Consider the following 26518-nt stretch of genomic DNA (forward strand, 5'->3'; position numbering starts at 1 on the left):
CTGCATTTTATCCTAAAGGATGTTCCATTTTCATCATCTGCCAAACGTTGTCTGCATAAAAAATTCCTGGAAACACCAACTGCAGTGATGAGAGAGGTGTAAGAAGAGGCTGGATCTCCATCCTCTGCACCCTGTGCCCTGTGATCCTGAGCATCCTTCCCATCCCATGGATTTCTCTCAGGCATGCTCATCCAACAGAGACACTTAACAAAGAGCCATTCCCTTCCCAAGTAACAACCTCTCATGTCCCAGCTTTACCCTACCTGGAGCTCTGTGTCCAGTTGTGGAGTCCCCAAGAGCAGAAGGACACAGAGCTCCTGGAAGGTGTCCAGAGCAGAGCCACTCAAATGCTCAGAGGGCTGAGCACCTCCCTGGGAAGCCAGGCTGAGGGATTGGGGTTGTTCAGCCTGGAGAAGAGGAGGCTCCCAGGGGACCTTAGAGCAACCTTCCAATATCTGAAGGGGCTCCAAGAAAGCTGGGGGAGGGCTTTGGACATGGGGGGGTAGGGAGAGGAGAAGGGAAATGGGTTAAAACTTGGAGAGAAAGGGGAGATTGAGGTTGGAGATGGGGAGGAAATTCTGGAATTTGAGGGTGGGGAGAGCCTGGCCCAGGTTGTCCAAGGAAGTTGTGGCTGCCCCATCCCTGGCAGTGTCTCAGGTCAGGTTGGATGGGGCTTGGAGCCCCCTGGGCTGGTGGGAGGTGTCCCTGCCCATGCAGGGGGTTGGGACTGGATGAGCTTTAAGGCCCCTTTCCAACACAAACCATTCTATGATTCTGTGATCTTCACAAGATGGACACAACCAGCACATTGCAGGCATCTTCTAGAAGGTCTCCACAACCTCTTCACTGCTGTCTGTGACAACACTGAAAGGTGTCAGATCTTTCTCTTGTTCCTACACCCTTCTCTGTTTTCTTTGTCTCCTTTTCACTGACAATGTGCTTGACCCAATATCTGATAATACTTGCTGGCAGCAGAATGGTTAAACAAGGATTTCTGGAGCCTTCCTAGCAGCTGTCATTCACCCCTGATTCCTATTCCAGGGAGAAATACCAGCACCTTGCTGGATGGAATCCAGATGCCTCCCTTCTGCCCCCCCCCCACCAGAGATTCTCCACTGAATCACAATTACTATAATTATTATTTTGTTGCACAGGCAAAATTATCATTTGGGCTTCAACGTGCCAGGCACACCAACAGTGCTATAGAAATGAAACAACAATGCTGCTTTCCATGCCAGCAACACCTTCACCCCACCACCCCAGAGATGCTTAAAAGCATTAATTAAGCCTCAAAGTCCTTCAAAGGTAAGAGGAGTGTCAGGATGAGGGATGTGGATGTGAGGTTGCTCTTGAGCACAGGGAAATTGAGAGAGCTCAGCTGGGTATGAGAGGTCCCTCCTTGTTCTTTGAGCTCCAGGGCTGCTCATCTGTACCAGAACCACCTTGAGCCCAGTCCTACCATCTCCCAGAAAGGACCCAGGACCCAGAAACCAAGCAGGCCCTGGCTGCATCAAAAGAAGCAGAGACAGAAAGTCAAGGGAGGGGATTCTCCCCCTCTGCTCTGCTCTGCTGAGACCCCACCTGGAGCTCTGTGTCCAGTTGTGGAGTCCCCAAGAGCAGAAGGACACAGAGCTCCTGGAAGGTGTCCAGAGCAGAGCCACTCAGATGCTCAGAGGGCTGAGCACCTCCCTGGGAAGCCAGGCTGAGGGATTGGGGTTGTTCAGCCTGGAGAAGAGGAGGCTCCCAGGGGACCTTAGAGCAACCTTCCAATATCTGAAGGGGCTCCAAGAAAGCTGGGGGAGGGCTTTGGACATGGGGGGGTAGGGAGAGGAGAAGGGAAATGGGTTAAAACTTGGAGAGAAAGGGGAGATTGAGGTTGGAGATGGGGAAGAAATTCTGGAATTTGAGGGTGGGGAGAGCCTGTCCCAGGTTGCCCAAGGAAGTTGTGGCTGCCCCATCCCTGGCAGTGTCTCAGGTCATGTTGGATGGGGCTTGGAGCCCCCTGGGCTGGTGGGAGGTGTCCCTGCCCATGCAGGGGGTTGGGACTGGATGAGCTTTGAGTTCCCTTCCAACCCAAACCATTTTTATGATTCTATGATAAGTTAAGAGTATTGCTAGAAGCTGTGCAGCAAATCAGTGGCAGAGGAGAAAAAGCACCTTACACAGCTTTGCTCCATGCCAGGACACCCTGGCTATCCCAAATAAATCGATGGGTTAAAACCTGAAGAGGGGAGATTGAGGTTGGACATTAGGAAGAAATTCTTTAATTTGAGGGTGGTGAGATCCTGAAACAGGTTTCCCTGGGGATATGTGGCTGCCCCATCCCTGGCAGTGTCTCAGGTCAGGTTGGATGGGGCTTGGAGCCCCCTGGGCTGGTGGGAGGTGTCCCTGCCCATGCAGGGGGTTGGGACTGGATGAGCTTCAAGGTCCCTTCCAGCCCAAATCATTCTATGATTCTATAATTCTAAAGAAGCCTGGTTATCAGTTTAAACAACAAACTAAAGCACTCGAGCCCCAAAAAGCAAAATCTCCCACTTGCTGCCTTTTTCTGGGCAGCTCTGGGTACTTGTGGAATTCAGAGCTCCTGTGTTAGCCAAGGAGAAATTCACTCAATCCATAAAGTGAAAATTCCTCCTGCATGTGAACATCAGACTGGGTGAGAGAGAGGTTGCAGCCAGCCCTGGGAAACAGGGACACTGTGACAGTGTCCACATCTTGGGTACTTTGTGAAGTTTTGGGCACCACAGTAGAGGAAGGACATGGATGTGCTCTCAGAGGGTACAGAAAAAGGGGTCTGGAGGACAGGTCTGATGAGAAGAGGTTGAGGAAGCTTGGAGAAAAGGAGAAAAGGAGGTTGGGAGGAGACCTTATTGCCATCTCTAAATATTAGAAAGGAGGCCAAAGAGAGGGAGGTGTTGACCTCTTCTCCCTCATGGTTAGTGATAGGACAAGAAGAAATGGGATCAAGTTATACCAGAGGAGGTTCAGATTGGATTTGAGGACAAAGAGTGGTGAAGCATTGGAACAGGTTGCCCAGGGAGGCGGTGGAGTCACCATCCCTGGAGAAAAAAAAAACAAAACAAAACAAAAAACAAGTAGATGTGGCACTTCAGGAGGTAATTAAGTGGTTAAGGTGATGTAGGACTGATAATTTGAGTTGATGATCCTGAAGGTCCTTTCCAACCATGATGATTTTATGATTCTTTGATGTTTCTTGGCATGGGATCCCCACCTACAGCCCCAACTCATCAATAAGTGCTGGCTCATTCCTTCATTAGGAGCAGTGAGGGTTTTCTTATTCCTATTTCTTATTCCTTATTCCTATTCCTTATTCTTATTCCTTCTTTTCTTATTATTTTATGGTCCCTCACTCTGCCTCTCCCACTCTCCCCCTGTGTCTAAATATGTGCCTGGCTAATATTGCTGTTTATGGGATAAATCAGCTGAACAAATCCTATTATATTTTGGAATGCTGACAACAACGGGGTAATGACATTGGAACAGGGAAAAAAAAGATGTTTTTCCTCCTGATCTAATGTCCCCCATATGTTCTATCAGCTACACCAGCTCCAGTGCTGCATGGAAGAAATGGAGGTCTTGGGGTGTTTCTGTGGTTCTGCCATTTATTTTCATGCTTATCTGAGTCTCTTGCCTCTCCTGCCTTTCAAACACATCTTTAAATATTTTAAATATTATTGGAATCTTCATCATAAGGGAGAAAACACTGAGGTTACATTATTTACTGCCTCTTAAATTGAAGCAACTGGTTGCTGGTGGCACAGGGAAGGATGTTGAGTCCTGTTTATTCTGTAGAAATTTTCAGGAGAAAGATGCAAAAGCTTTTCAGTGAGCCCCATTCATCCACTTATTGACATTTATCTGTGCACCAAAGCAGAGCTGCAGGGAAGGAGAGTTTGGAATATACACCCAGGTTCCCAGCTCCATCCTGAACTGGAATATCTACCCAGCCAGGTTCATCTTGGCTCTGTAATTATTATGTTTCATCCCATAGCTCTTGTCATGTTGGCCAGAGACTGGGCCAGTGCTAATAAACATCCTCACATGGAAATTTACAGTAAATTTACATTAAACCCACACTAGAACAGACATGGAGATGTCAGGTTGGGAGTTTCTGGGGCAGAAATATGGTCAAATGAGACCTGGACATCACTCTGTAGGCACAAGAGCCTTTCCCATCTCCACCTTGACACCAGCCAGGATGGATGCTTCCAACATCTCTATTTTCACAGAACATCAGGGCTTGGAAGGGACCTCTGGAGATCATCAGCTCCCCTGTCAACCTCACCTAAAGCAGGTTGCACAGGATGGTGTCCAGGTGGGTTCTGAATTCCCCTAAAGATGGAGACCCCACCAGATATCTAGGCAACCTCTTCCAGTGCTCTGCCACTCTCAAGGATAAGAAGCTGCTCCTCATACTTAGATGGAACTGCCTATGGTCAAGTTTGTGCCCTTCACCTCTTGTCCTGTCACTGGGCACCCCTGAAAAAAGACTGACCCCATCCTCCTGACACCCCCCCTTGAAGAATTTCTAAGAATTGATGGGCTCCCCCCTCAGTCTTTTCTTCTCCAGACTGAAAAGACCCAAGTCCCTCAGCCTTCCCTCATCAGAGAGATGTTTTAAGTCCCCTAATCACCTTTGCACCCCCCCTGCTATAATGGGGACCCACATTTCCATGCAATTGGGGTTAATAGAGAAATATTCTTATTTTGGGGCAGGGGGTGGAAATTATGTGGTGCGTGTGCTGGAATATAAAATAAATAGAAATGTACATTCCCAGAGGCTTAAACATCTTCCCTCATTCTCCAAGGATCAGGACAAGCCCTGAACTGATTTTCACCCCAGCAGCTACACTTCCATCAGGAAGGCTCTGGGCAGGATTTGGCCCAGAAAATGATGCTGAACCCAGAGGACCCTTGACCCCCTCCTCAACAGAACCAGTATTGTGCAACCTCCAGGCTGCCCCTGACCCAGAGGTGCTTTAAATAGCATCAGCAGGCTGATGAAGGGAGCTGAAGTCACTTTGCTTCTGGCTCTTCCAGGATGGCTGCGTTTTGCTCACTGCTCTATTATTATTATTAATTATTATTATTTTAAAAATACATACAAAATCCAGAACTGTTGCAGGAACTTTCCCCTTAGCCCACAAGGCAACCTCCTGGCGAGGCAATTCAAGGTCACATTTGCAAAGGAGCTGATCTCCAAGTGGGGAAGAGAATGTGAGATCATATGGAGCCCTCCAAAAAATGCAAAGCTGAGCCACAGGCGACCGCAGGGCTCGACCACAGAAGAAAACAGCCTGGGCTGCTGGCAGGAAAAGCAGCAAGGATCATTTCCCAGAAACAAATTTAATTGTCCATGTGGCAAGAAACTCAGGATAATGGCCCAGACAGTGATGGAGAAGCTGGCACCTCGCTCACCTGCAGAAGATGGGGGGAAGGGACCACCAGGACCTGGGGCTGATGCTGAGAGATGCTGAGGCAGAGCTAACGTGGTCCAGAGCTGGGACTGATGGTGGGGGAGGGAGCTGTGCCTGAATTATCTCAGACACAACAGCAACTCAGCAGCCTTGAGCCTTGCTCCCTCCTCAATGAACATTTTGTGTGAGCGGGGTCAACCAGACGTGAGGAGCCAGGGGAGAGCAGCACTGTGAGCCCATTTGGCACCCAGCCACTTAAAGGCATAAGGTTTCCTCTTGCTTTATGCTTGGGAAGTCAATAAATGGGTTGGAGAAGGAGTTTGTTTCCAAAGCCTGCTTTAGATTTATTTTTTTTTCCCCCCATGACAATGAGGATTTTGGAAGGAGAGGTGTGAAGGGCCAGGGGGGTGATAAGAAGGTAATTAATTACTACCAGCATTATTTCTGCATGCACACCCACCTGGAAGCATCCTTTTGGAAGGGCAGGTGTTTAGTACTGAGGGACATATTTAATACCTCAAATGCAATCAACCTCTCTGTGCAATTAGGCTCTGGTTTACAGCCCTTAAGTGCAAGCTTCAGCTGATGGAGATGCTTAAGAGTTTTTGTTTTTCTCTCCCTCAGGGCCTCCAAATCCACTTTTTTATCCTGCCTGGAGTGCAGAACACTTTCCAGAGGCAGGGAAGTGTCCTTATCCTCCCACTGCTGAAAGCCAAGAGGTGGCAGGTGGGAGGAAGGACCAGCACTGAGGGAAAAAAGTGGAGATGAGCCCATGGGGTGCCTGAGAAACCCCTGGAAATGAAGCTCCTGAAAATGAGAATGAATAAATGAATAAATGGTGGGGTATGGAGGATGTGCAAAAACTGGGATGTTGCCAGCAGATGTACCTAGGCTGGAGTGGCTGATGAAGGGCTCACCCAGCACTGCTCAGAGGCATGAATGTGGATGGAAAAGCCAGAAGGGTCTCATCCCTGCAACTCCATTACCCCCCTGGCATGAACTCTGGGCATGATAACCAAGGAATTAGTGCTAATTAGTTAATGAGCTTGCCTGATCACCTCACAAAGGAAGAGATGGGGAGACTTTCCTGATTTCAGTTACAGAGGGGCCAGGACCTTGCTCAGAACAGTGGGGATTTGATGCTCTCCATTAGCCTGAGGATCCTCAGTGATCTCTGGGCACTTCCACCACTGGCAATAATCAGGAGAAATACCAACCATGTCACTGCTCTGCTTCTGCCTCATGGAGCAAGATCCCATTTCCCTCTGATGGGATTGAGTGCCTTTCACCCCAGAGCTTTGCAGAACCAGCTTTGCAGGGGGGGTGATGCTCAGACCTGCTGGAGATGGGTGACTGAGGAGCAGGAAAGTGCAGAAAAAGCCCAGAAAATCCTAAGCCCTCAGCCTGCCCTTTGGCTGTGTTACCTTCCCAGTAAAACCCACCATCCCCATCCCTCCCAGCTCCCAGTGCTGGCAAGAGGACACTTGTCTCCTCTTATCAAAGTTGCTGGGCTCAGCAAGTCCCTCCTACAAGAGGCTCAGTGCACATGCACACACACTCCCATCCAACACAAACTGATGTGGCCAATTATACAAATAAAGATCTGGCAGCAAGAAGCCTGTTTGCTCCATCCCTGAGCCTCCAGTCAGCATTCCCAGAGAGGAATTACCCTATTTCTGAGGCTACAGCCAACACAGCTTACACTGTATTTTTTTTTTATTTTTAATTTTCCTGCTCTTGCTTGCATCTTCAGAGTGAAGAAGAGAAAAGCACTGTTAAAAATTGACCAAGAACTGACCCCAGCTGACCATAAGCCCTTTGGATCAGAAGCATGAGCATCATTGGGAGTGAAGACAAGTCCACAAAACTCATGTGCATGGTCTTACCCAGTAGGGATGAACAAAAAAACCCTTTGTGCAAGCACGGGTGGCATTGACCCCCCCCCCAAAGATCCACTCAGGAAAGCCTGAATGGCCAGGGCTGAGGAATGAGGAATAATGAAAGTGATAGCTCATTCCTGGGACCCTGAGTCATTCCCTTGGGAAAAGAGCAGCTTCACATACCCATGCCAGGAAAATGGGGCAGGGGCTGTGTGTGCAAAATGAAAATTTAGATTGGGTTTTAAGAACAAGTTCTTTACCACGAGGGGAGTGGGAAAATGAAAGAGGTTGATCAGGGAGGTGGTTGAGGCTTCATCCCTGGAGATATTCAGGGTGAGGCTTGACAAGAAGCTGAGAAACCTGATCTAGCTGAGGGTGTCCCTGCTTACTGTAGGGGGTTGGACTGGGTGACCTTTAGAGGTTCTTTCCAACCCAAATTATTCTGTGATTCTATGAAAATGCCAAAGTGGCAGCACCACATGGACCTGCTGCAAGATGTTCCTCTTCCCAAGGGCTGAGCAAAACTTAACATCCCTTTCACCCTAACCTTCCCTTTTAAGGGAAAGCTACAAAGATGAAAATTCCTGCTTTTTCCTTGACAAAATGATTTTATTTCCTTGAAATGCCCCTTCTTTCCAGCACCTCCAGCTTTTCTAAACCATAGAATCACAGAATGTCAGGTTGGAAGGGACCTCAGGGATAATCTGGTCCAACCCTTCTCATATTATTGTTGATCTGAGATGTCCCAGCACCGTGTCGAGCTGAGACTTAAATACATTCCAGAGTGGAGAAATCCACCACTTCCCCTGAGAGACCATTCCAATGTCTGACTGTCTTCAGAGTGAAAAATCTTCCTCTTGTGCCCAGGAGAAATTTGTACCCATTGCTCCTTGTCTTGTCCATGGGACTCCTTGTAAACCCTTTGTACCCCCCCTGTAAGTACTGGAACATCATAATAAGCTCTCCCCTAAGTCTTCTTAAGGCTGAACAACCTCAGTTTTCTCAGCCTCTCCTCACAAATCACTTTTTTGCTGTCTTCCATGCTAGGAGCAACACAATAGCAAGGATGATATTCCCTCTTTCTGCAAGAGTTGGAAATACTGGGCAAGGAACTAAGATCCAGGAGACCCAACAGAGCTGCACATCACATTTTCCTGTGCCTTTAGTCAACCCTCCTGTGAAACAGGGGTAATGCTGCTCCTCCTCTGGGTGTCCCAGGGATGCTCTGTCAAAAGCAGGTGTGCTATTAACACCATGGTTGACAAATGAAGCCCCTGGAGGAAGAGAAGAATCATGCAGTGTGTTGTTAGAAGGAAAATCCTGGCCATTCCATCTCATCAGATGTCAAACTGACCACCCCATATCAGACACAAAACCCTTTTGCCACCTGAGCAAATGGCCCTTCCTAACCTTGTGGTATGGAGCAGAAAAGATCCCATAGAGCATCCCAAGGGCCAAGCAGCATTCATCCTGCTGTGAGGTGCTCATGCTGCCAAAAATACACCCTGTGCATCCAGAGATGTCTGGCAGCAATCCCCAGAAGGACTGCTCAGCATCATGCCCTCCACAACCTCCTCCTGGACTCAGCCAAACCCCCTGAGTCCCAGCAGAGCTTGGTGGGCAAAGACCTAAGATGGACAAGGGGGATGTAGGAAAAGTAGGAGGGAGCTGGAGAGCAGACTCCACTTGAGGAAGAGATGTTTGAAGGAGTAGCAGGGCTCTCAAGGAGCTCTGATCTATCTGCAGAGATGTTTTGGGGAGGTACCAGCTAAGTTTTACTTTGAGCAATCAGAAGCACAGGAAGCCTTTACAGCCAAGCCACTCGTCAGACAATGAGTGGGGTCCCAACCATCCACCTCTCCTGCCCTCTGTTAGCAAAGTGTTGGAAAAAGATTGCCCAGCTCTTTCCACAAGGCCTTTTGTTGGCTGGCCAGCTTTGAAAACATTTCTTTCTTTCTCCCAAGTGACAGAGCTGCCATGAAAAACAGGAAGAGGCTGCATGCAGTAATTTAAACAGTCAAACTCCGTTTCCTGGCAAAAGGAAAAGAAAATACCAGCAAAAAGCAGAAGCCAGGTGATAGCTGGGGAGAGACATTTTGATTATCTTGAACAGATATTTGTGCTGTGTATCCTGTAAAAGCTACAGCTGGAGGTGACACCTCTGTTCCAGGGCCTGGAGTCTGTGAGGCTGGCAGGTGATGCTGAGAAGTAGATTACAGAGATGAGGAGAGCAGGATCCCCCAGGCTGGGAGCTCTGGGTTGCAATCAGCTCCTAAACCCACAGCTGGGATTGCAAGCCAACAACACCCCATGTTTGGGACTTCATTGCAAGCCAAAACTCCAGCAAGGATTCCCATTCCTACCCCATCTCCCCATGGTATCCTCATGCTTTTGGGGTCAGACTCCAATGCCCTCTTCTTCTTCAGTGGGGAGAGAAGACTTAAGAGTGCTGGAGAACTTCTCTTATGAAGAGAAGTTGAGAGAGTTGGGGTTGTTCCACCTGGGAAAACCTTAGAGCACTTCCCAATACCTGAAGGAGCTACAGAAATGCTGGAGATCTTTGTGTAGTGATAGGACAAGGGGGAATGGTTTTAAACTGGAAGAGGGGAGTTTAGGTTAGACATGAGGAGGAAATTCTTTAGCATGAGGGTGGTAGCACTGGAAGAAGTTGCCTTGGGAGGCTGTGGCTGCCCCATCCCTGCCAGGGTCTCAGGTCAGGTTGGATGGGGCTTGAAGCAACCTGGGCTGGTGGGAGGTGTCCCTGCTCATGGCAGGGGGTAGAAATGAGATGATTTTTAAGGTCTCTTCCAACCCAAACCATTCAGTGCTTTTAGGATTGCTTCATGCTTGTATTTCCCTCCCAGCATTTCACCTGCTTGCTCCCCAGGGTGTAGGGGGAGATCCTCTTGCCTCCAGTACTGAGCATCACTATAGTACAATTCTCACTCAGTTGTAAAATGCACCTATTGCTAATCCTATCCTCTAGTAACAAAAAATCACCAAATCACCCACCAATCAAGTCCTGTATCAAAATGGCCCATTTACCTCTCCATCCTCCTTTTTTTTTTCAAAGAAATCCAGCATTTCTCAACTGTATTGAACAATAATTACAAACTTTATGAAGCATTTTTAAACCACAGCCTTCTTTATCCAACATGAAGACTGCTTTCTGTTTTAAGGATGCTGTTTGGTTTTTTTTTTCCCTCCAGAACAAATCTTCCTTCCTCCAACACCCTGTGTGTTCCCACAACATCACTCCCTCTGCTCCATACATTGCTGTCTGTGGTCATTTTTTGGTGACACACGAGGCTCTTGCTAGGTAGCCAAAGGTCCTCTCTGTGGCTGTATAAGTAGGAATGGCTGTGGGATCAGGAAAGGAGCTTTAGATTAAACATGAGGGAAAGCTTCCTAGCAGCAAAGACAGATTATGGAGAGAGTGGAAACTCCATTGCTGGAGGTTAAGAACAGGTGAGACAAACATCTGTCAGAAATGTTATAACTAGGGCACGAGGGCAAATCAGATGACCTCCTAAGACTCTCTTTTTTTTTCTCAGCCTCATTTTTCTCTGATGATACGAATTTCTAAGCATTTAGGGTCAAATGTACTCTTTAAATATCAGCTATTATCCAGTATTTGGAGAGAGGAAAACCAGAGAGGTATTACCTGGAACTGTTCATCACTTGCGTGAACATGGCCAATTTGCAAATCAACTTCCCAGGCATTAAAATCCATCATTTTTCCCTGATTTATGCTGAAGGTTAATAGGAGGACAGCTATAACACAGGAGCAGGAAAGGAATTAACATTGAGAATCCTCCATTCATTTCAGGACTTTTGTAATTCCCATCCTGGAGATCCTGTCACACTGCTATACATCTCCACCACCCACATGTGGTTGGCATGAGAGAAGCACAAGATCATGACATGGTTGTGCCTCCATCCTTTACCTTCACGTTGGGTTTGCAAATCAGACCAAGGGCAAATCTCCAGGATATCTGACTCTGCAGGACATCTGGACACACATATTGACCATGAGGGCTCCATCCAGCCCGGAGGGATGCCAGGTCCTGAGCAGAGAAACTAAGGACTCTGCACTCTACTACTCTGGTCAGTTAATTCCCCCTATATCCCTGTAATTAAATTTGTGTGCCCATTGCAGCTTAGAACTGTGCTGAGAATGGTCCCCAAGAGATTTCTTTTGCCCTGAAGTGACCTTGAGCAACCACTGCACCAAGGCAGGAACAGAAGCATCCTAATGTATGGATCTCCTTTGAATCAGTTAGCATTAGAAAAATATTTATTACCAAAATAAATGGGCTCATTCTGTGAGCCCAGCTCCAGAGTCCACAGTCCTAAAGTTAATAGCACAGAGAAGGGCTGGATATGTCTTTTAACACTCTTTCTCACAGCTTATCTCTACCCATCTGCTCAATTCCAGGCTCTATCTGTTCCTAAGCAGGACTTTGGCTGCTGAAGGCAGAGCAGCAGAGCTGAAGTTCAGGTCCAGCCTTGATCACAGACAGGTCAAGCCTCTATTTGCACCAGCAGAGAAATATTTGACATCCACACAAAACCAGGGAAAGTCTCACTGATGGCTTTGTAATTGCTTTTAGAGCTGCTTCACATAAACATGCTAAGAGGCAGAGCTGAGGGATGGTGGCAAGAAGGACATCAGGAAAGGAGATGAGGTCCTCACAGACATAGAGCCAGGCTCAAAAATACTTCACCAAGCCTTAAATATTTTCCAAGCTTAGCAGCTGGACTCTGCAACCCTGACAGCAGCCAAGTCACTAATACCTCTTCCCTAGGGCAGCACAGCTGAGCTCAGCCAGGGCTTGCCAGCAGCTCGGAGGAGACTCATTTAAGTAGAGCATAGCCCACTTAGTTAAGACTTTTTCAGACTCCTATTTTTATTTCAGGTATCTCCAGGCTCTTTCTTTAGCTGGGAAGCATTAGCACCTCTGATTCACAGTGAAAAAATTGCAGTCACAAATATGCTGGAGCAGTTTTTTCCCACCGTATCACTCAGTCCCTGGCTCCTTGTCCTCTCCCCAAACTCTGTCCCTACAAATCTGGTTGCTATATTTGACTTTTTGGTCCATGACTTATCAAGAAAGGTGTTGGCCTTTTTGCTCCTGTCTATAGCCACAGCAGCCAGGTGGCTGAGAGGTTTTAAACCTCCAGGTCTGAGAGGTTCAGTGATGCAAATGTTCATATGGAGCACAAGCAGAGTAGATTTTCAGCTGCATAGAGAGGCTTAACAGCCCAAGAAAGAAACTCCAGTGGGAAGATCCCAGCTTAAATCTAGAGGCAGCTCTTTGAATGCATGGAGTCCTTGAGGCTAAACAGAAAAAAAAAAAAAAAAAATCAAAGCCAGATCTGGGCACAGCCTTTTTCCCTGTGCAATATTCCATAGGAAGATCTTACAGGTCTAAGCAGAAGAGATCCCAACTTGTCCCTCTGTGTGTTTGGAGTGGGAAGATGAGAGCAGAGCAAGGAAAGGCAACTGAGGGCACTGGTGTAAAGGGGAATAAGGGCAGAGCAAGGCAGGACCATTCTCCCTGCACTGAAATTCCCATCTGTTTGCTCTTGGTCCATCCTTGTCCTGCAAGGCAACAACAGCAGGGATCCCCCAGGAAAAGAGGTTGGAGTACGAAGGACAATCTGAGCAATCCCATATCCCAAACCCTGACTGCCTTGGAATTATGGGGCAGGGAAGTGGTTTGGTGTTGTTCCATCTTCCCTTTTCTCAGACATGAGCTTGACTCTCACTTGAAAGAAGTAATTAAGGAAGGAAATCCAAGAGGTTATTACAGCCACCCAGGGGCTGGAATGCTGATTCCTGTGCCTGGAATCAAAGCCAGCCTGATGCTGGCAGGGTGGGCACAGATTTCTGCAAGTGACACTTTAGTGAACTGATGGGATGAACTCAGGTAGTTTCTTAAGGCTATTTGTAGGTCAGGTGGACCAGCTTCTTCCCCACTCCTGCTCTTAAATCTCACAGCATTTTAATCCTTGTATCTGCAGCCAGGCTTTAATTTTTCACTGCAGAAAACTGGAGTGGCTGGAAACGGGAAGATGAGGAATTTTGATGGCTAATGACCAGTGATTCTCAGCCCTAAAAGAAACAAAGCCCTGGCTTCACAAAGCTCCCTAAACAAACCCTGCTTTGAGTCCAGCCTGGGGAAATATAATTAAACCAGCACAAGGCTGCTGATATAATCTAGGTCTTGTTTTGCTTTAGTTTTGAGCCAAGTCTGCACAAGGAAAGATGATTTCACCCCTAACAAATTGCACGGAGAAGTAATTCCAACAAACAAGTTCCTCCTAAAGATTCCAAGGCCCCTTGGCTTAGTCCATCACCCAATGCACCAGTGCCTGGGGAGGTCAGAAAGTGTCAGCTTGTCCCTAAGGGAACTGAGGCATCATCTGGTTAAATTGGGTGGTGTGGTGAGCTGGAGGCAGAGCCAGGAGTGGGATGAAACCATCTCAGATCCTTGGTCCCTGCTCTGATTGTTGAGCTACTCTCAAAGATCTGTGAACACACAAGGGGGGGTTAAGGTTGGGTGTTTTAGGGGCTTCACTCACCGCACTGCTACAGGGAATGTCCTTGACTTTAAGCCAAGCCAAATCCAAAGTCCCCTCTCCCCTGTAGCAGGACTGCAATCTGTCCTTGATGCGATCGTTGATCTTTTTCAGGACAAAGATGCAAAGTGCAGACTCATCCAAGGACTTCATCTTCCTTTTCTGCCCCTTGGAGAAGACTGTGAAGAGGATATCATCCTCAGGGCCAACATCCAAAGACCTTGCTAAGATGGCTCCAGCCTTAGACAAGTAGGCAGCCTGGAGCAATCTGTACTCCACCCCGTTTTTCTCACAGCCAATGGGCACCTCAACGTAGGAGTTAAAGGCTGTGTCCTCCTTGCAAAGCCTGACCAGCTTGGAGGTATAAACTTGCTCCTTCGTGGTGGAACCAGGTGGTGAGATCATCTCAGGCTGTAGAGTCAGGAAATAGACAAAGTTACCACTGCTGAAGCCATAGATGTAGTAGATATCAAAGTCAGGGATGATGGTAAAGGTGTCCGAGGGGATCTTGATCATAGAGGCCACGAACTCGTCGTGAAAGACATATGCAAACATCCCATCTGCCTCGGAGTTCTTGGTGAGCTTTCTGCTGGAAATGGTGGGAAAATACTCAGGCTTGCCATCCACAGCAGTGGCAATGAACAACTTGTCATCCATGTTGCTGTAAGAAACAATGACTCCAAAAACAGAGCCACTCTCATTCACCCCAGAGAGATAATGCTCCTTCTTGTGAAAGGGCTCTCCCAGCTTGAAGAGGTCATCCAGCCTCAAAAGCTTGCAGATGCCCTGGTAAAGACTCCCACAGGCTATCAATCTGTTCTCTTTATAGTCTATAAGGAGCATTTTGTTTATGTTGTTAGTGGGTGTCAAGGGTTCGTTGCAGGTTTGGACTATCCTGGGAGGATAACACTTGGGATTATCTTCATCCGGACCAGTCTGGTGGGTCACCAGGACCTTGAGGTCACTGGAGAGTTTGTAGATCCTGTTGACAGCTCCCAGGTAAATGTGCCCAGTTCTTTCATCCACCACCAAGTGGTTGAAGTTTCCTTCTGCTCGGTCCCCAGTGAAAGTGAGGAAGGGTCTCTTTGGATGAAGTGGCTGCTGCCTGCTAAGAGGTGACACTGTGGTGGACAGCAGGAGGTGAGAAAACAGGCAAGTCCATTTCCACATGGCTGGTGACATGATTAGAAAGGTTTGTATTCCCAAGGGAAGGAGGATTAAAAGCTGGAAGGGTCCTCACAACACCAATTCCCTGGAGGATTTGGTCCTGCAAGCAAAGAGAAGAGAAAACAAATTATATTACTATGGAGTATTCCTTCCTCCTCCCTCCTCCCCAGCCCTGCCTTCATCAGAGCATATTTAATTGCTAATCCTCCCTTTCTCATCTCTGAGCTCTCTACTGAAAACCAGCACACAGGGAGTCCTCCTGAAAGCAAAACTGTGGGTAGAAAGAGGAGGAAACACACAGCAGGATAACAAACCAGCACCCTTTTTGCTCTCCATTTCACACACACGTGTCCCACGTTGCAGCACAAAAATCCATCTGAAGCCAGAGCAGTGCAGAAGCTGATGGGTGAAACATCCAGCAGTATTTCTATTGGCACTGCCAAATTTGACCCATCTGTGGATTTGCTGGCTCAGAAAAGAGAACTGGAGAAGGATTATCATCCTGCTCTGCTGGATGAGGGTCTGAAGCCTGGAGAAGGTCAGGGACCTGCATACAGGGACAGGTCCAGAGGGATGCTGAGCTCTTCTACAAGCCTTCAAATTTGCCAGGAGGAAGGCAGCTCTGGCCTGAAATTAACCTTTCAGGGGGACTTCAGTCCAGGAAAAGCCTATTTGAACAGTTTCTGTGGCTTCACAGCTGCCTCCTGTTGGTCCAACTTGGAGTAGGGATGTTGGAGTTGGTGTGTGCCAACCTTCAGAGCCACATCTTCAAAAGCCATGCAGCCAAGCACAGAGCAAACTCAGCACCAGGTCTCCTCCCTCCCCTAATTTCTGACCACAAGACCACTCTCTACCCACCACAAAGCCACAAAAGCATTGTCTTAAAGAGAGGTACAGCTTTGAGGACAAAGGAATCACCTAATTAATAGCAGTAATAAAGTCTAAAGGACCAAGAAATAGGAAAACTGCCAACACTGGGACCAGTCCAGTGACTTTCCAAAGAGGAAAAGGGGCCCATCCTGCACCACTCAGTCTCTTAAAACCTTCTAGGTTTTAACCAGGGTTTTGGGAACAGTAATGGGGTTCATACAGCTTTAGTAAGCACATCACCTAAGCCCCATCCTCATGCCATGGAAATGCACCTTGCTACTCAACACGTCCATGGGCTCCCTGTTCCTTCACTTTTTCATGGCTTCTTCTATATCAGGAACAGTTTTGACCCTCCATGGCCTCACAGAGCAGGTGGGAGGAGATGGAATCCCACCAGCCCAGGTCTGAAAAGCCAAGCTCATTGGTGAGTGCTGACTACATGAGTCCATTACTGGTGGCCAGGCTGAGCCACACAAGCCTTTCATCCCTCCATCCCTCTTTAACATCCAGAAAAGAATTTTACAAAACTGTTCCTGGTTTAAAAAAAAAAAAACCCTCCTGTAGGCCAGTGTCCTATCACCCCTTACACAGAGTGACTGTGCTGAAATGGGGGGGGGGGGTGAAACTTGCTGAGCAAAGGTGATGACAGCCAGCCCTGTGCAAATAGGAGGCATGGAAAAAAAAAAATCAAAAAAAACCACTGCAGATCCCAGCAGGGAGGGAGATGTGGCAGTGACACAGCTCTGGATTCACAGCTCTTGCAAATCTGTGCAGCTCTGCTGGCACCAGCAGAACTGAAAAACTGACTTCAAGAAGTCATAAGGAGAAAAAATCCTGTCTTCTTTTGACCTGTAGACTCATTAGATCTGATAGTGGAAAGGGGAAGTCTGGGCTCGTACAGCATCCACCACTTTTATGCCATCCCAAACATTTCAAAATTCTCCCAATACCCTGAATTTCAAAGCTGTTCTCTGATCACCTTCACCTCCCACTGCAGCAGCCACAGTTGGCTGGCTGATGGACAAAGGTCATTTCACATTTACTTTAGGAATGTTTACCCTCTTCTTCTACTTTGCCTTTCTGGTCAAGCAAATATTTAATAAAATCAAGCTTATACTGCAGAGTTTGCAGGACTGCCTTGCGAGCAGGAGAGGATTCGCTCGGGGGGGATCCTCAGGCTGGTCACGTAGGCTTTTAATAACCTTTATTATGATAGATAGAGCAGCCATGGGATGAGCTCTCCCTGCACAACCATTCCTCTTTCTCATCCTTGAGAGAGCAGCAGAAGAGGGAAGCTGTCCCTGTGTGAGTCCTGTGTTCAGAAACATCACGTGGTGACCCTCCCGTCACTTCTGAGTTATGATCCATGGATTTCTAACAGACGTTGGTTTGATCGGGCACCAGACAGATCTAGGGAGGAATTATTCTTTTCAAGTACTAGAAAGATATCTATTTCACTCATGTTTTACTCTATTTTGCTCCTCTTAGCCCTGCAGAGGCAGGGAAGTGGGTACTGCCATGACCTGAAAATTGGAGGAGCAACAACCCCTCTCCTGCAACAGGAGCCATCTGATTGAAGGTCACCACAATGCCTAAAAAATAGAGTTGGAACAAAAGGACAGAATCTGCCCATTAAAATAAGTGGTCAATATAAAAGGACATAGACTTCAGACAAGAAGTCTTTTGAGGCCCAAGCAGGAAAGGCACTTTGGGATGAGACTGTCCCTTGATTGTAGAGAGTGGTGAGGGTAACCTTCCCCCAAGCAAAGCCAGCAAATTTGATCTGGAAAGCAGAGACCCCAGTGAGAAACTCCAGGAAGGTTGGATGGAATCTCTTTTGCAGCAGACAAGGGTGAAAATAGTGAATTTCATGGGGAAAGGTGCTCAGCATCTGCCAACCCCAACAGCCTGCCAGAACTGATAGCCACCAAGCAAGCAGAGAAGCAGCCTTTGGGGACAAAGCAGGGTGAGCAGGAGCCTGGGGCTATTTCCTCATCTTCCATCAGCCATAGGAATGACCCTAGGAGTAGGATTTTCCCCTTGTACACAGCTGGCACTCACTCCTCCTCTCCTACCTGCTCCTGTTGTTTGCCCTGCACTCTCTGTCACAGAATAGGTTGGGTTAGAAAGGACCCTAAAGACCACCCAGTTCCATCCCCCTTCCATGTGCAGGGACACCTCCCACCAGCCCAGGTTGCTCCCAGTCCCATCCAACCTTGAACACTTCCAGGGATGGGATATCCCCAGCTTCTCAGGACAACCTGGGCCAGGGTCTCACCACCCTCACAGCAAAGAATTTCTTCTTAGTATCTAGTCTAAATCCATCTTCTTTTAGTTTGAAACCCTTTGTCCTATCACCACAAGTCCTGGGCTCCCAATCAGTACTTGAGTCTCTAAGGGCTGTAATTTAAAGTTTGGCTTAATTAATAAATAACAGCAGAGGGAAGAGGAGGATTGGTTGCTTAGCTTGCAGGATAGAGCTGGGTTTGTCCTGTCTCTTAGAAGATGCAGCAAGGGGAGGTCTAAGCAGGTCTTTTTATAAACTCTGTCTGGAAAACAGAAATCACAGCAGCCAGGAAGAGAAGCAGTGAAGTGCCACGGACTTTCCCATTCTGCTCAGTCTGCAAGAGACTAATTATACTATAAGAAAAAAGCAAATAAAACAAAAGGTCACAGTGAGCAGGCCTGGGCTTAGGCTCTGAGTTGGGTATTCCCCAAATAAATCCAAATTCCCTTCTCACAATGACCAGGATCACTTTTCACCCAGAGATGTGACCAGCAGTGATACCAGGATCCCATTCCTGCCTGAGCCCAGACTGTCCCTCTATGTGACTCCTGCCACAGCAGCCTCTTCATCACCAGTGTCCCTGGCAAGCTCACACACCCCCTAAAGCCCCATGGATCCGTAGGGAAAGACCTTTTTTTGTCAGAAAGTCCCCCTGCTTTTTCTCTCTCTCTGCCAGGAGAGGTGCTCTGCTGCACCTTTCCCAGGCAGTGGTGATGCTGGAGGGGTGGCACAGGTCATAAAAATACCCTAAAAGCTTTTTTTTTTTAAGGCTGGGTGGGTCTCTTCATCACTCCACAGCATAGAAAGGCCAAGACACTGCTGATCTGACTGTAGCTGTGCTGCTACACAACCTTTTTGGGAGGCAGCAAACTCAAAGGAAGATATCATTGCTGCTTTCAGAACTGGAGCTACACCAGATCTGAACCTAGTTTGGATGGGAAAATGAATTAGAGGAAACCTTCTTGCAAGTCCAGCTGTTTCATACAGAATTCCATTCCTCTCAGTCTGCAAGAGACTAATTATACTAAAAGAAAAAAGCAAATAAAACAAGAAGTCACAGTGAGCAGGCCTGGGCTTAGGCTCTGAGTTGGGTATTCCCCAAATAAATCCAAATTCCCTTCTCACAATGACCAGGACCACTTGCCTGTTCACCCAGAAATGTGACCAGCAGTGATGCCATGACCCCACCATCCAAGGGCTCCTGCCTGAGCCCAGACTGTCCCTCTATGTGACTCCTGCCACAGCAGCCTCTTCATCACCAGTGTCCCTGGCAAGCTCACACACCCCCTAAAGCCCCATGGATCCATAGGGAAAGGCCTTTTTTTGTCAGAAAGTCCCCCTGCTTTTTCTCTCTCTCTGCCAGGAGAGGTGCTCTGCTGCACCTTTCCCAGGCAGTGGTGATGCTGGAGGGGTGGCACAGGTCATAAAAATACCCTAAAAGCTTTTTTTTTTAAGGCTGGGTGGGTCTCTTCATCACTCCACAGCATAGAAAGGCCAAGACACTGCTGATCTGACTGTAGCTGTGCTGCTACACAACCTTTTTGGGAGGCAGCAAACTCAAAGGAAGATATCATTGCTGCTTTCAGAACTGGAGCTACACCAGATCTGAACCTAGTTTGGATGGGAAAAGGAATTAGAGGAAACCTTCTTGCAAGTCCAGCTGTTTCATACAGAATTCCATTCCTCTCAGGCTGCAAGAGACTAATTATACTAAAAGAAAAAAGCAAATAAAACAAAAGGTCACAGTGAGCAGGCCTGGGCTTAGGCTCTGAGTTGGGTATTCCCCAAATAAATCCAAATTCCCTTCTCACAATGACCAGGATCACTTTTCACCCAGAGATGTGACCAGCAGTGATACCAGGATCCCATTCCTGCCTGAGCCCAGACTGTCCCTTTATGTGACTCCTGCCACAGCAGCCTCTTCATCACCAGTGTCCCTGGCAAGCTCACACACCCCCTAAAGACCCATGAATCTATAGGGAAAGGCCTTTTTTTGTCAGAAAGTCCCCCTGCTTTTTCTCTCTCTCTGCCAGGAGAGGTGCTCTGCTGCACCTTTCCCAGGCAATGGTGATGCTGGAGGGGTGGCACAGGTCATAAAAATACCCTAAAAGCTTTTTTTTATAAGGCTGGGTGGGTCTCTTCATCACTCCACAGCATAGAAAGGCCAAGACACTGCTGATCTCCTGCTCTGACTGTAGCTGTGCTGCTACACAACCTTTTTGGGAGGCAGCAAACTCAAAGGAAGATATCATTGCTGCTTTCAGAACTGGAGCTACACCAGATCTGAACCTAGTTTGGATGGGAAACCAAATTAGAGGAAACCTTCTTGCAAATCCAGCTGTTTCATACAGAATTCCATTCCTCTGAAGGTCTGAGTCAGCTCCTACGTGGGGTCTTGCATCACTTGTGGAAGCAGAGACTCAACTCTGTGCCTTGCAAATAATAACACATCCCCTTGAACTCAGAGTTTGATTTAAGATATGGTTTCCTTTCCTGGTTATGATGCTACCCTACAGTGTGGTTATTTTTTACATGTTACTGACCATTTCCAGCAAAAGTTGGAGTCCATTGAGTTAAAGGTTGGAGTTCATTGAGTTAAAGGGTGCAGCTTGGTTCTTCTCAGGGCTCTCCAGGACACAGCTCTACAACACCCATTGGTAAATGGATTAGGCCCTGATTAAGAAGCCTTTGGATGCAAAAAAACCTAAAAAAGTCTAAGAGAAAGAAACTCTCCCAACTTCTTTTAAGTCAGATAGTGGCTGCTATTATTTGGGAAAGCTAAAGATTGCTGATTACAACCTAAAAATGCAGCTGATTTCAAGGGGAAAAAGCCAAGAAGGATGCTTTATGGCTGAGGAAGTAGGAATAGATCAGGAATCAAGAGAACACAAAGGACAGGTCTGTCAATGTAGAGAAAGGGAAGGAGTTGGGAGGAAGTAGAGGGGGAAAAAGAGAGCTGGGACATTCAGTGTTGCTTGACAACCCCACAAAAGCCATGGTCATGTCCCCCATGTCACCATGTCCCCATACTGGTGAGTGGCACAAATCCACCCCCTGCAATGAGACCTCCTGAAAGGAACCTCTCACTGGGAGATGCCAACATCTCCCTCCCCAGTTGGCTCACACACACTTGCACAACCCTCCTGCCATCAAAGAAAGGTGACAGACAGATTGACATCACCAGGTCCTCTGGCACTGCAAGGACAGCAGCAGGAGGAGCAATGCATGAGAGCAGGGGTGCAAAGAGCCACAGAAGCAAACCCACCCTGGCTCCAGCTCTAAAATTCAAAAGCAGATATTAAAATCTAGAACAAGGACCCAAAAGTGTTGAAAAACAGCCCTGGGACAGGACCAGCTCCTCCATCTCCACCTCCAGAGCTGCTCTGAGCCCACCATAGGGGTCCAGCAGGTGATGGGACAGGCTCAGTGATTCCTCCACCAAGCAGAAACCTGGCTAGGAGGAAGCCAGGAGCACCCAGGGCTCCTGGGCAATGCTGATGGCATGGGCTGGGGGTTAATGAAGCTCAGTGTTAATGAGACAGCAGACTCTGTTTACATTTGCTCTGCTGAGGCACAGCCAGGCCATTCATTGCCTGGGATGCAGGAGGTTGTGCACAGATGCTGACAAAGCAGACACCCAGAAATGGAGCCAGAACACAGCAGATTCAGCACCAAGTGAAGCTACCCAATCCCTTTAATCTCAGCTAAAGATTTTTTTTCACCCCCCTCCCCTCCTCTTTTCTGGCTTCCTTTAATAAACCCTGATTACCATGGATAGAAGCTTTTCTTTAGGAGCCTCCATGGTGAGAAAACTCATACAGAGACATTGTTTGCAGCTTCCCCAACAAAGATGGGCTTCTAAATTCAGCTAAATCCCTTCTCTCCAAACTTACAACCTGCCCAGTGCCTGGTGGAAGCTGGAGACAAGGCTCTCTTGGAGGGCATCCCATGCCAGACCCCTTTTTTTTGGAGCTGGCTGCAGTGAACAGGTCCCAGCTCAAGTTGCAGCTTGTCCCAAATAAAGGGAATTATTTCAGGAGTGGGTTGTTTGCAAGGTACTTAAATGAAGGCAGGACAGCACAGCCTTCCCTTTTCATGGAGATTATTCTATTCAGGCACCCAGATGGTGCCCATCACCTTGCTACCTGCCCATCTGCCAGAGGTACTTTAAGTGATGGGATTATCTCTTGCCATGAGTAGGAATTTTTTCTTTTATTCCTGATTTCAGCTCCATGTGATAAAACTGCATGTGGATGCTGTCTCTGCCTGAATTTCAGATTCCTATCAGCAGAAGCAGGTCAGAGCTGTGCTTCTTTTGTGCTTTGGAAGGAGAGCAGAGAGGTTTCTGATAGTTTCTCAGTTCCTCCAGGAATCTGCTACACGGAGACTCCCAAGGACAGAACACAAATACTGAGTGCCAGAGAAATATGAATGGAGTTTTTGAGGTCGTGGAAATAACCTACAAATCCAGAGAGTGGAGTTAAACTCTCTTTTTTTCTGGAGGAGACTCAGCCAGGAGTCTCCGTGGATGAATCCACCCTCTGTGGTGCAGGCAACAATTCACATCCCAGTCTCCTGAAAGCATTCTGAGGATAAATCCAGGAAAATTATTCCTTATCAGTGGGGAAATGTAAACTCCCAGACAAACTATTGATGCAAGAGGACACAAGGTCATGGATTTCAAGCAAACCATGTCCCAACAAGGCCTAACTTGTGTTTTTTCTACCTTGAGGAATGTGTGTATGAGCACATAGAGGTCCAAAACACTGAGAAAAACAAAGAAATTGCCCAAAAAACAGAGTGCCAGGTTGACTTCTGTTTCAAAGTCTCATCCCTGTCCCCTCCAAGGTATTTTATATTCCTGGGGCTCTGTTTCCCTCACTGCAAAATGGTTTTCTATTGTATTTTCACCAAGGTGCAACTTTCAGAGGGTTGACAGTGCCAAGCTGGCCAAGAAATTAAAAGACATTCACAGGTGAAGAGTCCCTGATCAAATCTAGACATAAAGAGGAATAAACTGTGTCTATTCCTAGCTTCCACCCCTAAAGAAATTATGAATATTAAAAAGAAAATGAAGTGGGTTTCATCCCAGCAGATCTCCCCAGCTTGTGTATCAATTACAGCATTTTAGGACAGCCTTGAGGAAAACGGTTTTTCCTTCCTCAGAAGTCAAGCTCATGCTCATAAATTCCCTCCAAGGCTTCAGGGACTCTGCAAAGTACCCAAATGAAGTCAAAGTTTTCAGGACTTGGTTGAGATGGGAACCCTAAACCACCCCTTTCATCCTCAAACAGCAAGGAAGGGGCTCTGAACCCCTGTTTCTCAGTGAATCAGATGTTTCCCTCTGCTTTGCAGCCTTAGGAAGATTTGTGAGACTCAAGTCCTTTATCTCAGGCTGAAGTCTGGTCTTTAGCACTCTATAAATCCACAAAAAGCCAAATGCTGTAAGATTTCAGCTGTCTCCTGAAAGCCTGGCACAGAGGGTAACTCTGTATTCCCATGGACTTGGTGATCACTGCCTCTTTCATTCTCAAGATCTACATAAGACACCAGCCAGGTGTCCCATAAAACATAGAATTTTAGTAAAAAAAAACCCCAGAGTCTTTATACCTTCAGCTATGGGTTGTTGGAGCTCTGAGAACTGTATTTGGAAGTAGGGAAACCACTTGCAAAGAAGGCAGGAGAGATTTCCCAGAATTTCTTCAAATTCTGAGATTTTGCTATGTGTTCAAAAGGATCTGGAGCAGAGCAGCTTGGGAGATGCAGTCTAAAAGAACCAGGAGTGGGAAAATCAGAGGTGATACTGAGATCACAGGATGGTTTGGGTTGGAAGGGACTATAAAAATCATCTAATTCCAACCTCCCACTAGACCAGGTGGCTCCAGGTCCCATTCAACCTGGACTTGAACACTTCCAGGGACTGGGACAGTCCCAACAACTCCAGGCAACCTGGGCCAGAGTCTCACCACTCTCAAATTAAATCATTTCTCCCTAATATCCAATCTTAATCTCTCTTTCTGATTGAAACTGTTCCCCCTCCATGCCCTTGTAAAAAGTCTCCAGCATTCCTGGAGCCCCTTCAGGCACTGGAAGATGCTCTAAGGTCTTCTCCAGGCTGAAAAACCCCAACTCTCTCAACCTCTCTTCATAGCAGAGGTGCTTCAGCTCTCTCAGCATCTTCATGGCCCTCCTCCAGCCTCATTCCAACAGCTCAAGAACTCCAGAACTGGACACAGAATTCCAGAAAGGGTCTCACAAGAGCTGAGGGGTAGCATCACCTCCCTCAACCTTCTGGCCATGCTGCTTTTGATGCAGCCCAGGGATAAAGATGGTTTCTTGGGCTATGGTCTCCTCATGTTGAGCTTGAGATGGAGAATAAGGTTGGGATATAAAATTTCTGAGTGATCCAGTGGATTTGCTGCATAGGCTCAGGCTATCTGCAAAGCAGATGGAGTTTCAGTTGTCAAAAAAGGAAAAATGTGGAACTGGGCAGCCCAGTGGGGTGAGTGGAGAGCACGGGCTGAGTACCCAGAGAGATCCTCTTGAGAAAGGATCATCAGCCCTGCAGCTGTACCAAACTTTGCAGTCAGAAAGAGGCTGCACACACAGCAGGAACAGAAGCAGGAACAGAAAGAAAATGCTGTTCCCAGTGCTGTGATTCCAGGAGGAAAGAGACAGATTGAGGAGTGATGATTTTGCTTCGGCGATGCAGGGCGCGCAGCAGAGTCTTCCTTTTATGTTTTATTCAGCATCAAAATTTCCTCTTTTCCTTTCTGGCAGGTATCCAACCCGTTTTGGAGCCACAAGCAACTAGCCAGGGAGGAGGCCAGGGAAAAAGATCTGACGCAGCAAATCCTTCATCTTCAGCTTCCCACAGGAGGAGCTGAAGGGAGGAGATGAGTGAGTGCAGTCCCATAAAACAGGGATTTCTGGACCAACTCAGATCTTAGCCAGGTCTGAAGTCCAATCCCCACACATCATCCCTAGCCAGAAGGAACAGGGCTGACTGGCACTTGGTCTCCCAAACCTAAAGGAAAGCTTCAGAGGACTGCCACTGTTAATAATATTTTTATAGAAATGGGTTCGAGTTGTGCCAGGGGAGGTTCAGATGGGATATTAGGGAAAAAAATCTTCACTGAAAGAGTGGTGAAGCATTGGAACAGGTTGCCCAGGGAGGTGGTAGAGTTGCCATCCCTGGGGGCATTTAAAAAAGAGGTAAATGTGGTGCTTCAGATGATTTAGTGGTTAAGCTGGTGTAGGACTGAGAGTTGGACTTGATGATTTTGAAGGTTCTTTCCAACCATGATGATTTTATAATTTTATGATAGTGACTACTGGAGATTTACTGGAGGAAAAAAAAAAACCAACACAACTCCTTGTTTCATTTTCTCTGCACCTATTAATTCTGATCAACTTCCTCAATGCTTCTGGGTGGGTTTTTAGGCACCCAAGAACCTCCTGGGCAGACACTTGCCATTTATTTTTGCAGTCTGCCTTTTATGTCATGGTCTTCTAGGACCTGGCTTCTGTCTTTCAAACCTTAAACCATTCAGATGAGAGACATTCTTCTTCTCTGTTTCTGTAGCACCCAGGGCAAATAGGTCCCTCTCTGGTAAACTGGTTTTTTCTGCCTTTGAATGATGTTTTTAAGCTACCAGAAGGCTGACCAGTCCATACTTCTACCCCAGAGTTCACCAGCCCCAAATTCCAGGCCTCTTTGGCAGATATGAGATTGCTACAGAGCATCATCTCTTCTTCCCAAGCAAAATAGACAAAAATAGCACAAAATAGACATTTTTTTGAACAATAGTTATTTACTCCATGCCTTACTTGCCTTTCCCTTACCAATATTCTAAAAGCCTCATTAAAATTGCTTATCATGTTGAACCATTCTGCCATAAAATTACTTTTTGTCAAGTTCAAACCAAAGCAGTGTTCAGAGCAAGATTCTCCCTGAGCAAACAAAACAACCCAGATCAAACCCAACAAGAGGTGTCCTCTTGAGAGGGCTTCCACTTCAGAGCCCTTTGGCTAAAAACTTCTGTCCCCACTTGACTTGGATTTTTTTAAGAGGTTGAAAGCTGGTTGGGATGCCACCTGATCAGGACACCAAATGAAGAAAAAAGGTCCATGATGGAGAACCCCAGGTTTGCCCCAGTAGAAACATCCCAGCTGAGACCCAATTTGAAACCCAGGAGCAGGGAAGGGTGAATTCTCCACTTCTCTTCATTCTCCAACAGCTGTAACAAGACAGTGTGGACACAGCCCTGACCCAGAGCAGCTTTGCAGGT

At 47.2% G+C, this 26518-nt stretch overlaps 1 protein-coding gene across 4 annotated transcripts in view; it reads right to left on the reverse strand.

The window, feature by feature from the left end:
- The window catches only part of PLXNA4 (plexin A4), a 504022-nt gene that overhangs the window by 455244 nt on the left and 22260 nt on the right, over positions 1-26518 (reverse strand). For all 4 annotated transcript variants that reach the window (XM_071734217.1, XM_071734218.1, XM_071734220.1 and 1 more), the window contains exon 2: positions 13907-15170. In XM_071734217.1, the coding sequence (XP_071590318.1) occupies positions 13907-15085 (1179 nt within the window). In that variant the 5' untranslated portion in view covers positions 15086-15170. The remainder of the gene's footprint in view (positions 1-13906; positions 15171-26518) is intronic.

The sequence above is a fragment of the Heliangelus exortis genome, chromosome 1 (assembly GCF_036169615.1).
Source record: "Heliangelus exortis chromosome 1, bHelExo1.hap1, whole genome shotgun sequence".
NCBI lineage: Eukaryota > Metazoa > Chordata > Aves > Apodiformes > Trochilidae > Heliangelus > Heliangelus exortis.